At 37.4% G+C, this 18,185-nt stretch overlaps 1 protein-coding gene across 2 annotated transcripts in view; it reads left to right on the top strand.

Moving 5' to 3' along the window:
• Positions 1-18,185, top strand: part of TBC1D15 (TBC1 domain family member 15) — a 71,628-nt gene that overhangs the window by 29,499 nt on the left and 23,944 nt on the right. Inside the window, exons 6-11 of one of the 2 annotated variants that reach the window (XM_005679720.3) lie at positions 5,923-6,025; positions 7,156-7,206; positions 7,516-7,713; positions 9,133-9,261; positions 10,243-10,346; positions 11,892-11,986. In XM_005679720.3, the coding sequence (XP_005679777.1) occupies positions 5,923-6,025; positions 7,156-7,206; positions 7,516-7,713; positions 9,133-9,261; positions 10,243-10,346; positions 11,892-11,986 (680 nt within the window). The remainder of the gene's footprint in view (positions 1-5,922; positions 6,026-7,155; positions 7,207-7,515; positions 7,714-9,132; positions 9,262-10,242; positions 10,347-11,891; positions 11,987-18,185) is intronic. The other variant, XM_005679721.3, reaches the window with a different exon arrangement.

Raw genomic sequence — 18,185 nt, forward strand, 5'->3', positions numbered from 1 at the left:
TCCCTTGCATGTTGACCACCTCTGGCTGACACTGGGCATGCTGATGAGTACCTGTAACCAGGAGAAAGTCAAATCTGGTTGGTGGAATGTGGCCTTGGATCTTGGAACTGAGAAACTGAATAGGCTGCCACGCATGAGGTTAAGTGGATTTCAGAAGGAGCATGGTCATAACTAGGGCAGAAGGCTTGGCTCTTTGGGGGTTTTACCATCATAGCAAGCTCGTTTTGCTCACTCTCGGGATGTAACTGTTAAGAGTGAGGTGAGCTGAGACTGTTGGTTGATGCATACTCCCTACAGTGAAGTGGTTAGTCCCTCCCTATCTTAGTAAGATCGTATTTTGGAGAACTAGGCTTAGTTTTAAACACTGCATTTAAATATATTAGACTATACTACATGGAAAAGATGACTAGTATAATGAGAGGGATCAAAATGATATCATGAAAAACACTAGAAGTATGTGGGGATTTAACTTAAAGAAGAAGAGTTTAATGCTGTACCATTAAATAAAACCTAAGCTTCTTACTATGCTCAGTGACCTGCCCTATCTTCGCTTTGTTTATTTCTTAAACCTCATTTCATGCTATTCTCTTCTATATTCTAGTCACATGGTTTTCTCTCAGTTCCTGAAATGCCTTAAACTCCTTCTTGTCGTAAGTCCTGTATTTATGTGCTTCTTTCGCTTAGATTCTTCTTCTCCTCTCTTTCTTATCTCTGAGGTCTCAGTTTAATGTCACTTCTTCAGAGGAGCTTTTTTGGATCTTAGTCTCCTGTTTAATGTAGGTTCCCACTCCCATGCCTTTTTGCTTTCTCATTCCTTTGTTTGCTTCCTTCGTGGCCCTTAACAGAATAATTTTGTCTGATTACTTCTGTTATATTCTACTCTAGATATAAGCCCTTTAAGGGAGGGATTATATCTATCTTGTTTACATTTTTTCCTGAGTTCCTAACCAGAGTGTCTGGCATGTAGTATTTGTGCAGTAAATCTTAGTTGCATGAATAAATGGCATGGTACTTACCAGTTCTATGAATAATTTTGAAAGCATTGTTAAATAAACTGGACTCCAAAGATAAATAGATAAATTAGAAGGGAGCAGCTCCAGAAATAGAAATTAGAAGAAAATAGCTCAAGAGATTGAGTTTTCTGTCCTGGATGAGTTCAAGGATAGACTCAACAATCACTTAGGTGCTTAAAAGAGAATGCTGCTGCTAAGTCACTTCAGTAGTGTCCAACTCTTCGCAACCTCATGGACTGCAGCCTACCAGGCTCCTCTGTCCATGGGATTTTCCAGGCAAGAGTACTGGAGCAGGGTGCCATCGCTTTCTCCGTAAAAGAGAATATCTACCTTAAATATGTGTTCTTGATGTTTTAATGAAGGTGGTAAGTGAAACTATGTTTCCTTCTCTGTATTTGTAAACAAGAGAGAAGTAAATACAAGAATCAGACAGACGGTGATAAAAATATCGTCATTGGTGAGGCTTGGATATGTAGCCTCATAATAATTCAGCCCAAATCATTGTAGAATTCATCCAGCTACCACTTTTGGGCAATCACAATTCTCCCTAGTGAGGGCAGACCACTTACGACATGAATGAGAGCAGGCTAGAAGCCACCTTCTCCCTTGGCAGGTGGATCCAAGAAGGAAAGAGAGCCTGGAAGGGGCTGTGCCACACGTGTGCCTTCCTCTTTTCTGGCCTCAGCAGTCAGATATGTCTGGGATGTGTGTGCATCCACCTGGAAACAAGAAGCCATGGGAATGGTGTTCCCCTCTTTTTTTCATTCAAGAGGTTTTGTTTTGTTGCTTTTTTTTTTACTGAGGGCCCACCATGTCCTAGACATCATACTAAGTGGCGGAAAGGAGCACTTAGTCAAAAGAGATATGGTCTATGTCTTCATGAGTTTGTACTATTTGCAAGAAAGACAAACATTGCTTATACAAATAAATGTAAAGTTTCAGCTGTTAAAGTGCTATGAATTAGAAATTTAGCACAATGAAATATAGCGTATAATAGGATAATATGTAAGTTTGTGTGTGTGTGTGTGTGTGTGTGTGTGTGTTACTAGTAATCAAAGCTCTGAGAGAGAATGAGATTAACTAAGGAGAGGATAAAGTGGGACAGCATGTGAGCTTAAGTGATTAATTATAGCCTTTAATGAGCTGGTCAAAGGGAAGACCCTAGCAGAGGAGTCTGACTCCCTATGCTTTGTTTTCTCTCTTCCCACCAGGGTTTATCACATTTGTGGTCAACCAGGGATGTGACTGTTTCTAGGGGAGGAGCTAGCAGTGTAAAGCGAGTCCTTTAAAAGCTACATCCCTAATACCAGCCACTTCTTTATTGTGTATTCTCCTGTGACACTGGAGGCCAGTTTATTCTTTGCCCCTGAACAGCCTGAAATGTACATCAAAAATTTTATCCCCAAGGGCCCTCTGTACCCCAGGCAGAAAATAAGCACCCCCTAATCTCTTTCCCATCATAAATTGTGTCCAATTACATTGTGTCATGTAGGTTACCAGAGATTGTATGCCGAGTCTAGGTGGTAGGACATTAGAAATTCCAGGTAAACAGTCACCAGTATAAAAATAAGTCACAAATTTGTATAAGCTATCTCCTATTGTCAGACTCTTAGGGAGATACTAAAGGTTCTTGTTTTTTATGTTCATAACTTAGGATCCAAATAAATGGAATTTCCAGCTAAGTCCAAAGAAATGAAAATTCCCAACTATCCCCCATTTTTTGCTTTATTAGGTTTCATTTCCTATCTCTGGAGCAGTTATCCTAAGCAAAATGGTGTTTTCAGAGTCATGTTCCTATGGTCACAAGCTGTTGTAGAGACCAGAAGAAGGAGAGTAGGTCAGGAAAAGCTTGGTTTCAGCAGCTTTACTGAGATCCTGGCCGCTGTGTTCCCAGGTCATTCTTGTTGTCTTCTGAGTTCAAAGCATCAGTAGAGGTAGACTCAGACTACGTTATCTTTTCTCTCTGATTAACCTCAGTTAAGGAATGTGGCCCATATCTTTGGCCGTGATGTCTTCCTTATACTCCCTGTAGTGAACTAACGGCCCTAACCGTACAGGTGAAAGGACATTGCACATTCGCTAGTGAGGTAAAGGCTGGGGCAGCTGTGCGCATTTCCTTCTTCCAGCTTTATCAAGAGGATCAGTCAGCGCAAAATAGGCCAGCTTCTTGAGACTTGACTAGCTTCTCAACTAGTTTTCTTAACTACTGGGCTAAACAAATTGTCTTATTCGTTGACGTTTTTTACTGTTTGGCTTATCAGCATTTAAAACATCGTATTTAGTGGGATCAAAGAATGAGCCACAGAAACATTTTTGTTATTTTTCTGGAACCAAGTTGGTTGCTAGGATGTCAGTGAAGGTTATTGGTTCTGTTAAAATTATTTTATATATTGGGCCATTTAAAAATTAATACGTAAATATCCAAGCAGTGAAATATTTCCTTAAAAAGCCAAATTGGTTGTATCATAACACCAGCCATTTACGAGGTTAGGTTCTTGACCCTTATATATTCTCTTTGTGAGATACATTTATGTGTGTGTGTGTGTATTCATACATACATATGTACACATTTGTTTAGTTGCTGTTGTGTCTGACTCTTTTGTGACTCCGTGGACTGTAGCCCACCAGTCTCCTCTGTCCATGGGATTTCTCAGGGAAGAATACTGGAGTGGGTTGCCGTTTCCTTCTCCAGGGGATCTTCCTCACCCAAGGATTGAACTGCGCCTTCTGCATTAGCAGGCATATTCTTTACCACTGAGCCCTCAGAGAAGCTTATGTATAAATTATATAAATAGGACTAAACTATACTGTTTTGCTGTGAATATTCTGTACCTTTTTATTAACCTCTTCTGTTTTGTATCTTTTGCAATATTATTATTTATTTAGCTTTCCATATTGATCTCAGTAGCAATATAAAATAGTTACTGTTTCATCTCAGTGTGCAAACATTCTTCAGCTATTGTAATTTCTGAATTCTGAAGTCTTTGAGAGAGGCTCAGTCCAAAATACTTCTGAATTTTCAGTAATTATACATCTATAGTTATGATGTTAGACAGTGGTTTTCTTTAAGCCCTTTAGTAGGATCTTACAGAATTGCTGATGTTAGCATCATTAAAAGTTCTATCTTACTGCTGCAGTGAGGTTTTGAAAGTCTTGAATAACGTTATGAGTGAGCAACTTGCAAGAATCTATAATACCCCAGAATTTGTAAATGTAATAATTACCCCCCCCAGGTCCAATCAGTATGGTAATCTGGCAGGTGGAAATGTGACAGTATTTTGGAATGCCAGGCCCCCTTCTGGTGAGCTCTGCAGTTGCTCAACAGCATACCACCTGTCCTCTTACTGATGTGCTTGAAAAAAATGCTTTGTTGATTTCCTTAGGGGCAAACAAGTATAATGGGACTTCCTCTAGCCCCTCACCACAGAGCATTAGTTATTAAAAAAATAAAAGAAATTCTTCCTTTTATAAAAGTATCTGTGGTTGTTGGTTGAGCAGTCATTTCTTCTTCGCATCTCCGGTCTTGTGACCATAGTTTTATATCTGGAGCCAAATAGTTGGCTGGGCACAGATAACTGAAGGTTGTGTATGTATTCCCCTTCAACATGCATAAGCCAGTGTTTTGACTTTCATGATCACTTATTTGTAGTTAAAGAAAAAAGTTGATTTAAACTATTTTTAGAGACAGATAACCATAGCGCCAGCACCACTGTGTTAGGAAAAAATACGTTCCTGTATTATTTTCTTTTTCTGATGCTACATTTACAAGTTGACCTATCACTTAGAAATGCCTTGTGAGAATCCGTAGGTCTTCATGTTAAGCATAAACCACCTCTCAGGAGATATTCAGAAAAGTGATTAATGACAATCGAACATTTAAAAGTGATTTTTTCCCCTACTTCAAATAACTCAACCTTAACTCTTTTAAAAAGCCAAGGGGCTTATTAAGCTGTTATTGTCTCTGAGGAGTGAGTTCTGACTAAGAATAAAATCTGTTTTGGATTTCATGTCCCCCCATCATTGCTGTTGCATCCTCTTATGTAAGAATTGAGAAGAGATAACTGATACTGAAGTTCTCATCTCAAGGTTTATAATAGACTAGAAGTAGATAGCGGCAAAACAGTGCATTTAATTGTGGTTTAAACACGCAAGTTGTGGATTTATTGCAGCTGGCTTACTAACTTATGAAACTTTTGAATAGAAAAAAGACTGGCTAATTCATTTGCTTACTTCAAATTAGGTCTCTTTTTGGAAAGCATTTTGTTTATTCTGTAGTTACTAGGAAATGTGAAGAAAAACTTGTGTCCAGAGGTTAATGAGCAAGAACTAAAAATATACTGTTATGTGAACTGTACATTAATCCATGTGTGTTATGATAATGATTTGCATAATTAATGATCTTTAATAGATAATCTTTTGTATCTTGTATTTTTAACATCTTATATTGACATACTCCCAAGCTGTGAAGTGTCCATGTCAAAATACGACGTTTTCCTATAGTGTGCATATTACGTATACCAATGAATCCTGAAGTGCGCTTCAGCTTTCTTTATAAGAGAAAATATATTCTTATAATAAGGGAAGATATATTTGTAAGGATTTTCTACTATATTCTAAACAAGAGCTTGGGTTTGGGTTTATTATAATTTAGTTCTCTTGGAATAAAATAGAAATACACTTCATCCTTTTTTATTTGTTAATTTAGTAGTTTCATGTAGTTTTGGAACTCACTTAAGATAGTTACTAAATATTTGCTAATATTGTATTGATGGGGAACTGTCCTGGAACTGGACATTTAAGGTTTTGTTGTTGTTGTTAAGGAAAAATAACTTTGCATTAGTAATTATTCAGGTATCACTGATACAGTGTGATACTGTTTTCTACAAAGCTCTTTATTTTTTTATTATAGATCTCCACAGGACAAAAGAATACTTCTTGTGAATTGTCAGAATAAGAGTCTTTCACAGTCTTTTGAAAATCTTCTTGATGAACCAGCATATGGTATAATACAGGTATGTTTCTTAAGTCTCAGTTCAGTTCACTCGCTCAGACGTGTCCGACTCTTTGCGACCCCATGAATCGTAGCACGCCAGACCTCCCTGTCCATCACCCAACTCCCGGAGTTTACCCAAACTCATATCTACCGAGTCGGTGATGGCATCCAGCCATCTCATCCTCTGTCTATTTTGTATTAATCTGTTAGTCTGACCCCATTATTTTATATACATGATACCTCTTACTTTCTTAAAGATTATACAGAATGAGGCACATGTCTGTCTGTGTGTAAACTTTATGGAACTATTCTCTGTAATTTATAGAAATAGTATGATACTATAGAGATAGTATGTATCATACTATAGAGATAGTATGTATCATACTATAGAGATAGTATGTATCATACTATAGAGATAGTATGTATCATACTATAGAGATAGTATGTATCATACTATAGAGATAGTATGTATCATACTGTAGAGATAGTATATATCATACTGTAGAGATAGTATGTATCATCTGGTTTGAGTTTTTATTTTCCATTTAAGTAGGTTCATTTGAGGTCAGCTTAGTCTAATTCCTCTTCAAGTATTTGAGTATATCCTTGAATTTGGCTAAAAAGCACAGGCAGAACTAAAGATAATTTTTCACTCAGATTTCTATGTAAACTTAATGGCATTTTTGTTGACTCATTTGTTTATTCACTCATTCATTCAGCAAATGTTTAAGTGCTTACTTTGTCCTAGATGTTCTGTTCTTGGTTCTGACGGTAAAGTGGGGATTTTTTAGGAAGGAGGACAGGAGAGCTCTTGAATGCTGATTAAAATAAACACTGAGGGAACAGTTTTTCTTATTATGAAAAATAATCATTTTGAAGATAGACCTTAAAGAAGTAGCTGTTTTTGCTAAATATGAATAAGCAGCAGTTTGGGATTTAGAAATAACTTTAGCAGTAGAAAAACGTTTTTTTTTACTGTTTTCTAGGACAGCACTGTCTAGAACAAATTACTGTTACTGGCATGAGTTAGCCATATATAAATTATGTCAGCTGATTAAATATTGTGAGCGTTTAAACTTAGCTGTCAGATATTTTGTATTACATTAGTGTGGAAATGCGCACTTTAAGAAGTTTTTTTTTTTTGTGAAGGCAGGACTGATAGACAGAAGAAAGCTGTTGTGGGCCATTCATCAGTGGAAAGTAAGCACTGCATATATTTCTGGTGTATGCAGATTGAATGAAGCCTGCAAATCATTTGTTTATCTGCAATTCAATCAGTAGCGTTAGCTTGTCATTTAATACACTACTTTAACCAAATGAAAACATTGGCTTAGAAAATTTAAATTTTTCTTCCCAGAAAGAAATAAAATTTTAAAATAATCTTAGAATACTCTTTTAGTTCTGATTTCCCTCCCTCTTTTAAAAAACTTTGCCCTTATGCTAATCTTATCATGAGGTATTTTTATTATTTGAATTAATTGTGCCAATATTTTTCTTCTTACTACATAGAAAATTAAAAAGGATCCTTATACAGCAACTATGGTAGGATTTTCCAAAGTCACAAACTACATTTTTGATAGTTTAAGAGGCAGTGATCCTTCCGTACATCAGCGACCACCTTCAGAGATGGCAGATTTTCTTAGTGATGCTATTCCAGGTTTAAAGATAAATCAACAAGAAGAACCAGGATTTGAAGTCATCACAAAGGTGAGTGGAGTTTATGTTAATATAGCTCTCGTATTTTAGCAGGAGAAATGCTTTTTAACGGTACAGAAATGCATTTCTATAGAAATATAGAAATTGAATGATCAATAGAAACTCAGTTTTGGTCATACCTGGCTTCTCTCACAGTCCTTTCTTATAACTTTTTGCTAACAGATAAAAATTCAGGCTTGTCCTGCCACCAGATTCTTGGTTGTTTCTTCACCAGCTATACTGCTTTCCTTTTCTATTCATCAGTGTTGGGTCTCTTTTCTTTGATTACTTTTTGATAATAATGAATAGGTCGTTCTTTTCATTGAGTGCATAGTGAAGTCGCTCAGTTGTGTCTGACTCTCTGTGACCCCGTGGACTGTAGCCTACCGGCTCCTTCATCCATGGGATTTTCCAAGCAGGAATACTGGAGTGGGTTGCCATTTCCTTCTCTAGGAGATCTTCCCAACGTAGGGATTGAACCCAGGTCTCCTGTGTTGTAGGCAGACGCTGTACCGTCTGAGCCACCAGGGAAGTCCACTGAGTGCATAGGAGTGAGTAAATAGTAAGCCTTGCGTGTTGCCCATAGTTCTGTTCCAGAGTTTTGTTTCCCAGGTACTCTACACAGGCAGCTAATCAGGACACTGCTCTTGGGCTTTCATTCTTACGTGAATATTTTCGTTTTAAGTAAGGTGAGTTTTGGCTTTGAGTTATGTCAGATCTTTACGTTTGCTCAACAAGACTTCTGAATTTGTTACAATTCTAGGCTCCACACAGAACATTATGAAATATCGAAATTATAGTACTTAATGAAGAAGGAAATGGCAACCCACTCCAGTACTCTTGTGTGGAGAATCTCATGGACAGAGGAGCCTGGTGGGCTACAGTCTATGCGGTTGCAAAGTCTTGGATACAACTGAGCAACTAACACACCCACACTCTTAAAGAACTTATCTTACAAATGGCATTTAAAAATTACCAACATTGATTGAATAAGAAACTGTATAAAATGCAACGTGAAGCTAATGAATCATGAATCAATTCTGAGAGCTACCAATTTTAGTTTGGAGGAAACTTTAATTTTAGAATATGAATGGAATAGTATGCTCTTTTTTAAATAATATAGCATACCATTTAGTTTGAAGGGTTTGTTTTAGAATTTATATGTTGAATGTTCTATACTTAGGTAATTGAAACCCAAAGTAGCAAATGTTTTCCTGTTTCTGAATTTATCACTCAGTTATTTGTGTGTTTAGTAGGAGGGAAATATGTATGTAGTGTTATTGCAATTTCTAAACTAAAGATTGGAAACTAAGGGAAAATATTAGAAATGTTAGAACTTATGTGTGAGTAATAGTACTTTAGTTTTAGTTGCTATATACTTTGATTTCATTTCACTTGTTAAAGGTGTACTTCTTGCTTATCTTATTTTAGATTGATTTGGGTGAAAGACCTGTTGTTCAAAGGAGAGAGCCAGTATCATTGGAAGAATGGACTAAGAACGTTGATTCTGAAGGAAGAATTTTAAATGTAGATAATATGAAGCAGATGATATTTAGAGGGGTAATTACTTTGGCATTTTAAATTGTTGGCATTTGAGTTTTCTTTTTTCTTTGAAATGTTGGAGAGATGAACTCCATTTTGATGAATGATATCTTCAAATCCCTATAGGACAGAGTGAGGTGCTTGTGATGTCCTTGGGGGCTGGGTTGGAGGGATATACTGTTAAGCCTGTGGAAAGGCACTCTTTCTTACTTGGAAGCTCTGTGGTGGTATGAAGGAGGTGGTGTGTTTCTCTGTGGTAGCTGCCTTTTCCAGTAAGGTTTGGGTTTAGGAAGTGTAATCAGTTCCGCTGTCAGCTATATAGTCTTCTGTATACTCTTCATTGTTTATGTTTTCTGGCAGCTGCTTTACATCTTCAGAATCTCAAAGTCAAAAACAAGGTAGTATTCACTGAATCGGGCTATTTTCATGCATATACGCACCTTGGAGATGATGTGGGTTTGGTTCTAGACTGCTGCAGGAAAGTGAATACTGTAGATGAGCAGGCCGCTCGAAGTTTTTGATTTCTCAATGCATATAAAAATTACACTTGTGCTGTGTACTGTATTTAGTTGATTAATTGTTCAGCAGTGTCATGTCTAAGGAAAAATGTACATATTTTAATTAAAAAATACAAAACAAAAAGATTTAATAACAGTAACATCAGAGATCACTGATCACAAATCACCATAACAAATAATAATGAAACAGCTTGAAATATTGCAAGAACTACCAAATTGCAACTCAGGACATGAAATGACAAACGCTGTTAAAAAATTATTGCAAAGATAGATTTGTTTGACACAGGCTTGTCACAGATGTTTAATTGAATTTAAAAATGCAATATTTGAGAAATGCAGTAAAACAAAGTGCAGTAAAATGAGATATGCCTGAATAAAACTGTCTCTTAATCATTAGTTTTTCTGTTTATATGAAAGTTTTGTAAGATAAGATATTGCATTCATTTTTCACAAGTGTGTTTAATATGCATATTTTCTTCAGGGACTTAGTCATGCATTGAGAAAACAAGCATGGAAATTTCTTCTGGGTTATTTTCCTTGGGACAGTACCAAAGAGGAAAGAACTCAGTTACAAAAACAAAAGACGTAAGTAATGGTCTTTTGTATGCTTACTAAAGAAACCCATGTAACTTAACCATATAAAGTGTAATATACTAGGATATGGGAGTATGTTCTTATTTTCATTTTTTAAATTTAAACATTATGAGTGCAGTGCTGCTGCTGCTGCTAAGTCGCTTCAGTCCTGTCCAATCTGGGCAACCCCGTAGACAGCAGCCCATCAGGCTCCCCTGTCCCTGGGATTCTCCAGGCAAGAACATTGGAATGGTTGCCATTTCCTTCTCCAGTGCATGAAAGTGAAAGTGAAGTCTCAGAGTCGTGTATGACTCTTAGTGACCCCATGTACTGGAGTGGGTTGCCATTGCCTTCTCTGTTATGAGTGCAGTAGTTAATTTCAAACCAGAAATGCTTATCAAAGAGATTTTATTGCAGTTACATTGGTGAATATATTGAAAGATGGTTAAAAAAATTCTAGTTCCTTTGTATCTACATTTAAAAAATACTTACAGATTTTTAAATATATCTTATTTATCTTGATTCATTTTTATAGTTACTATGAAATTATAAAATGGTTCATAAGAGTATTTGCTGTTTAGGTTAATTACCTTTAAATTATTTTCCTGGTGCTCTTATAAACTGGTCTTTGATTCTTTTTTTTGGGAAAGTGTGTTTCTGTTTTTAAGCAATTAGTTAGACTTAAAAAGAAACACAGACCAACTGTCCAGTTTTACTTATTCCCAGTTTGTCAGTCTAACCTTTAATTTAAAGCTCATTTTCAGTCATGTATATATTCAAACTCACAGTCCTTTCTCATCTCAATATGTTTGCCAGAACTTCTTAGACATTTTCACATCAACAAGTTTCTGCAGTAAACTGGTTGGAAAATGGCACTCTTATGTTACATTAAAGAAAAAAGAAATTTTTTTTTCCTTAGGTTTATATTGGGTTGGCCAAAAAGTTATATTGGGTTGGCCAAACAAACTTTTTGGCCAACTGAATATTTGTCATTATTCAGAAACTCTAGTGGTTATAAAGTATTTAATGACAGGAATAAGTTTAGGTCTGATTTAAGGATTTAAATAATGTTTCCTTAAAATCTCATGTAAATTATTCACGTAGTTTAAACAAAGCTTATGACCTAAGGTTATTTTATTTTTCCTTTGTTTTTACTAATTTATCGTAACTTTAAACATTTCACTGTCATTTGTAAATTTATATCTCACTAGCATGGCACCCCACTCCAGTACTCTTGCCTGGAAAATCCCATGGATGGAGGAGCCTGGTAGGCTGCAGTCCATGGGGTCACTAGGAGTTGGACATGACTGAGTGACTTCACTTTCACTTTTCACTTTCATTCATTGGAGAAGGAAATGGCAACCCATTCCAGTGTTCTTGCCTGGACAATCCCAGGGACGGGGGAGCCTGGTGGGCTGCCGTCTATGGGGTTGCACAGAGTCGGACACTACTGAAGCAACTTAGCAGCAGCAGCATCATAAATGCTTTAATACATTAAAATTTTTTTTTAGGTGTTCAAGTAACTTCTTTTTTTTGGTGTAAAATTGTTTTTTGTAGTGATGAATACTTCAGAATGAAACTGCAGTGGAAATCTGTCAGCGAGGAACAAGAGAAAAGAAATTCGAGGTTAAGAGATTATAGAAGTCTTATCGGTAATTTTTTCTTAATTTTGGAAATGTTTGAAAGAGTTGCATGGAAGTATTGATGAGATTTAAGAAATGAAAGTATATAGTAAGAGTTAGGGCCCAAATAAAAAGTCAGAGGCTTGTGGCAAAGACTCTTGCCTTGAAAATACCTCAAACCTCCTAGGACAGCCTTCAGAGTATGATTTCGGTGCTCTTTCTAGCTGCAAGCCTCTTTCTGGCTCTGTAGCCCTCTGAGGAAACTAACATTGTTGTGAATTTGGGCCAGATAATAAGGTCATAAAGCTGTGTCTCAGAGAGACAGGATGGAGTAGAGGATACAAAACTTACCTTTCCCCCAAACACATCAAAAATCTACACGTGGAACAATTTTCACTGAAAAGTACCTGGAGACTGGCGAAGAGACCCCTACACAGTCAAAGCTGAGAGAAAGATATACATGATATTGATTAGGAAAGGAAGACAGGTGACGAGGTTGGGACTTGTGTCACTGGGAGAGGACTCGGGAAATTGCATGGGTAGAGGTCCTCCTTGGGGAATGAGTGGGTTGAGCCACATACTGGGTACCACAGTCATGGGGTCCAGAACATGAAATGAGCCCCCTTGACTGGTTGGAGGGCGAGTGGGCCTAACAGGAGGCCTGTAGGAAGCCTGAACTCTGCTCTTGAGGAGAGTGCACATACTTACCTGAGGCAGAGTGGAGAGGGTGGATCGAAAGCTGCGGGAGTAGCTGGTGGGCTTCCCATAACCATCCTTGCACGTCCTGGCCTGAGCTAAACAGACACTCTATAGCCCTGCTTGGGTGACAGGCTGTGAGATATAGAAGCAACTCAGGCCTGAAGCAGCATATGAGCAGGGTGGGGGCACCCATTACAGGCAGAATATGAGAAGCAGTCTGGATCAGTGACCTTTGCAGGACCCATAGCCCATGCCCCAACACTTGGAGTACCCACACTAGCCCCTCTTGTTCTAGCAATGTTCCCACTGGGAGAGGTGTATAGGGTACACACTTCGAGGGAAGAGGACCTGCTCAGACTGACCCCTGGGACACATGAGAAGATGCTCCAGAAATCTGAGTCCTGAACCTGTCCCAGAAAGGGAGATGACAGCAGAGGGTCAGACAGCCAGCTCATACCCAGCTCTGGCCCTAGCCCCTCCATCTTGAGCCACATCTCCTACCAAGGTGATAGCTACCATCATGCTCTCAGGGAAAACGTGAGCTGTGTTCAGGATGAATCCAGCTTTCCCTCCAAAGCCATGGGCACATGCTGACTGTATAGGGATTTCCCCACATAATGACACCCATAAGCTGTTCCTCTATGAAATTAGGTAAAAGTTAAACAAAACAAGAAGACAGAGGAATTTGTTTCAATTGAAAGAGTAGGAGAAAACCCCTGAAAAAACAGCTAATGAAACAGAAATAAGCAGTTTACCAGATAAAGAAGTCAAAGCGTTTTTATGAGTAATAACACAGAAAATAGAAAAAAGAACTGAAAAATACAGACTGAAATGAAAAACACACTATAAGGAATTAATAGTAGACTGTATGATACAGAGCACATAAATGGTCTGGAAGATAGAATAATGGAAATCATCTAACCAGAACAGCAAAAAGAAAAAAAAAAAGAACAGTGTAAGGGACCACTGGGACAACATGAACTATACTAACATTTGCATTATGGGAATCCCAGAAGGCGGTGGGGGGGGGGGGGGTTGAAAAATGTATGACATTTTCCACAAAACTAGAATAGATAATCCTAAAATTAATAATGTAACTGCAGAAGACCCCCAAAATGCAAAAGTAATCTTGAGACAAAAAAAAGCTGGAGGTATTATGCTTTCTTGACTTCAGACTATACTACAGTTACGGAAACAGCACGGTACTGAAACAAAAACATACATAGGTCCCAATGGGACAGAATAGAGAGTCCAGAGACAAACTCACATACTTATGGTGTTTAATCTACAACAAAGGAAAGAATATATAATGCAGAAAAAATAGCCTCTTCATGAAATGATGCTGGGAAAACTGAAGAGCTGTGTATAAAACAGATTTGAACATTTCCTCACACCGAATATAAAAGTGTAAACTAAAAATGGATTGAATACCTAAATGTGAGGTGTGAAACCATAAAATTTCTAGAAGAGAACATAGGCAGAGTACTCTTTGATGTAAATCATAGCGTTGTTTTTTTTTGGATTTGTCTCCTAAGGCAAAGGAAACTAAAGCAAAAGTAACCAATGGAACTAATAAAAACTTAAAAGCTATTTCATGGCAAAAGAAACCATTGACAAAATGAAAGAGCCTGCTTGCTGGATTGGAGAAAATATTTGTAAATGATAGGACCTTTAAGTGGTTAGCACCCAAAAATACATAAGTGGCTCAAAAAATAAATTAAAAAATGGACAGAAGACCTGAATAGATACTTTCCAATGAAGACATCCAGATGGCCAACAGCCACATGAGAAGATGCTCAACAGTGCTAACCAGTAGAGAAATGCAAATCAAAACCACAGATACTGCCTCATGCCTGACAGAAGGCTATCATTTAAAAAGATGACAGATAACTAATGTTGGTGATATGATTAAAAAGGAATCCTTGTACACTCTTGATGGGAAATGTAAGTTGGTGCAGCCACTATAGAAAACAGTATGGAGGGTCTTCAAAATAGTAAAAATAGTACTACAGTTCAGTTGCTCAGTTGTGTCCGACTCTTTGCGACCCCATGAATTGCAGCACGCCAGGCCTCCCTGTCCATCACCAACTCCCGGAGTTCACCCAAACTCATGTCCATCGAGTCGGTGATGCCATCCAGCCATCTCATCCTCTGTCGTCCCCTTCTCCTGCCCCCAATCCCTCCCAGCATCAGAGTCTTTTCGAATGAGTCAACCTTTCGCATGAGGTGGCCAAAGTATTGGAGTTTCAGCTTCAACATCAGTCCTTCCAATGAACACCCAAGACTGATCTCCTTTAGAATGGACTTGTTGGATCTCCTTGCAGTCCAAGGGACTCTCAAGAGTCTTCTCCAAACCACAGTTCAAATGCATCAATTCTTCAGCACTCAGCTTTCTTCACAGTCCAACTCTCACATCCATACATGATCACTGGAAAAACCATAGCCTTGACTAGACAGACCTTTGTTGGCAAAATAATGTCTCTGCTTTTCAATATGCCATCTAGGTTGGTCATAACTTTCCGTCCAAGGAGTAAGCGTCTTTTAATTTCATGGCTGCAGTCACCATCTGCAGTGACTTTGGAGCCCAAAAAGATAAAGTCAGCCACTGTTTCCACTTTTTGTCCATCTATTTGCCATGAAGTGATGGGACCAGATGCCATGATCTTTGTTTTCTGAATGTTGAGCTTTAAGCCAACTTTTTCACTCTCTTTCACTTTCATCACGAGGCTCTTTAGTTCCTCTTCACTTTCTGCCATAAGGGGGGTGAAATCTGCATATCTGAGGTTATTGATATTTCTCCGGGCAATCTTGATTCCAGCTTGTGCTTCTTCCAGCCCAGCGTTTCTCATGATGTATTCTGCAAAGAAGTTAAATAAGCAGGGTGACAATATACAGCCTTGATGTACTCCTTTTCCTATTTGGAACCAGTCTGTTGTTCCATGTCCAGTTCTAACTGTTGCTTCCTGACCTGCATATAGGTTTCTCAAGAGCAGGTCAGGTGGTTTGGTATTCCCATCTCTCAGAATTTTCCACAGTTTATTGTGATCCACACAGTCAAAGACTTTGGCATAGTCAATAAAGCAGAAATAGATGTTTTTCTGGAACTCTCTTGCTTTTTCCATGATCCAGCAGATGTTGACAATCTTATCTCTGGTTCCTCTGCTTTTTCTAAAACCAGCTTGAACATCTGGAAGTTCACGGTTCATGTATTGCTGAAGCCTGGCTTGGAGAATTTTGAGCATTACTTTACTAGCGTGTGAGATGAGTGCAATTGTGTGATAGTTTGAGCATTCTTTGGCATTGCCTTTCTTTGGGATTGGGATGAAAACTGACCTTACTCAGCCATAAAAAAAAAATGAAATTCTCTCATTTGCAACAGTGTGGCTGGACCTAGAGAGTATTAGGTATGGTGAAATAAGAGAAGGATGAAAGGTGAATAATCTATTATCAGTTATATATGAAATATTTTAAAATACAGTGAACCAAATACATGTGACAAAACAGAAACAGAATAATAGATGTAGAAAACAAACTCGTGGTTATCAGTGGGAAGAGGGAAGAGGGATGGGCCAAGATAAGGGGTAGGGTGTTAAGAGATACACACTACTATGTATAAGATAGTTACGCAAAGGGATATATTGTACAGTACAGAGAAATGTAGCTGTTATTCTGTAGTAACTTTAAATGGAGTATAATATATAAAAATAATATCACTATGTTACATACCTGAAACTAATATAATACTGTAAGTCAATTATAGTTTAAAAAGAAATCAGAATGGAAAATATATTAAAATGTGTGTTTAATATTCTTTTTTGTCTCTTCCAATAGGAATATGAGTGCAGCCAGTAAAAGTACTAATATATTTTGAGTTCTAAAACATGAATTAAAGAAATGTTTAACTTTATTTGCTTGTTAATTTCATTAAAAAATAATCGTATTCCTCCTTACAGAAATACCTTGTTTATTGTAGAAAAATTAGAAACTATAGATGAGCCTAAGAGAATGAAATAAAAATCTTTGTTTCTGTCATTCAAAGAAAACAGCAATGGTTAAGAGGCTTTGGCTTATATCCTTCAAGACCTTCTTTAAATATACATATATTTTATTTTTTATTCAAATAAATGACTCCAGATAGTAAATCTTTATCAGTATTTAAGAACTGAATAACTTCATCTGGGACTATTTATTCTCTGAAGAAGAGATACTTGATAGAATTTTACATTAAAAGAATTAACCTTTACCAAATAGTTACCGGATTGTCTGGCTCTTATGATGAAGGCCGGGTTGGTATATGTTACTGAAGGTGTGCATAGTTACTGCTATACATGTTTACCTGACAAGTTCCATTCATAACTTCCATTTTACAGATAAGAAAACTGAAGCACTGGGAGCATAAATGGCTTGTCCAAAGTCATATAGTTAATAAGAGCAGTACCCAGTTTTAATGTTTACTGTTTCTTGCATGGCCTGTATATAATTTTAGGATAGTTTTTGTTAGTAGTGAAACTTACTTGTAAAATTCTTGCATTTGGTTTTGTGTACCTGTAGCTTTATAAATAAAGATTTGAGGGATGCTTTTGACCACCATGATCATCACTATCATCCCATGAAAGAAAAATTTCTCTAAATCATAGTTAGGAATCCCAGCATAACAGACTGATTTGGCAGCTTTTGTAGACATAAAGACATATGCTGAGATCTTTATTTGATTGAAAAAAATCTTTATTTTCCTGAAAAATAAATTAGACCTGAGGAAACCACATCATTCCTCCGGTTAAGGCAAAAGTTTGGAAATCTTGAGGAATGGGGTTATCTGAAGTTTCCGCCTGAAGCCTCCTACTATTTTCTGTTTCAGTAGGGAAAATGATAATGTACTGTTCCTTCCTGCTTAGAAACATTGGGAGTGAAAGGGATCTTAGAGAAAAACGAACCCAGTGTTTTAAGCCCTTTCCTTCCGCATGCCGTCCTTTCTTCCCTTTATCAAGCAGTAGCAGTGATGACTGATCTTGTCACTCTTTCCTGTGTCCTGTTTTCAGTTTCCATGAAATTGAAAGAAAAATTTAGATGTTTTAAATGCCTGTTATGTAATTTGAATTGAGGCAAACAAAGTTTAGTGTAATTTTCTCATTTTTAGCAGATAATGAAATTGAAGTTCAGAAAAGGTTAGTAAATTATCTTAAGTCCATCTATCTGGATCATTCTATAGCATAGACACTTTCATAATCAGATCTTTCAGCTATACTGTGCTTTTTACAATTACACGTATATAATGCATTCGTTTAAAAGCATTTTTTTTCCTGTTATACTTTTTCCCAAAAATATTCCTCGGGACTTTAGAAAAAATTACCAAAAGCTCTTTGTTGTTGTTTGGTATAAATTTTCTGTAGTTATTATTTTTAAAATTTATTTATTTTTGTCACACTGGGTCTTCGGTGCTGCGTGTGGGCTGTCTAGCTGTGCAGAGTGGGGGCTGTTCTCTGTTGCGGCGTGCGGGCTTCTCACTGGTGGCTTGTCTGGTCGCTGAGTA

This window comes from Capra hircus, chromosome 5, assembly GCF_001704415.2.
Source record: "Capra hircus breed San Clemente chromosome 5, ASM170441v1, whole genome shotgun sequence".
Taxonomy (NCBI): domain Eukaryota; kingdom Metazoa; phylum Chordata; class Mammalia; order Artiodactyla; family Bovidae; genus Capra; species Capra hircus.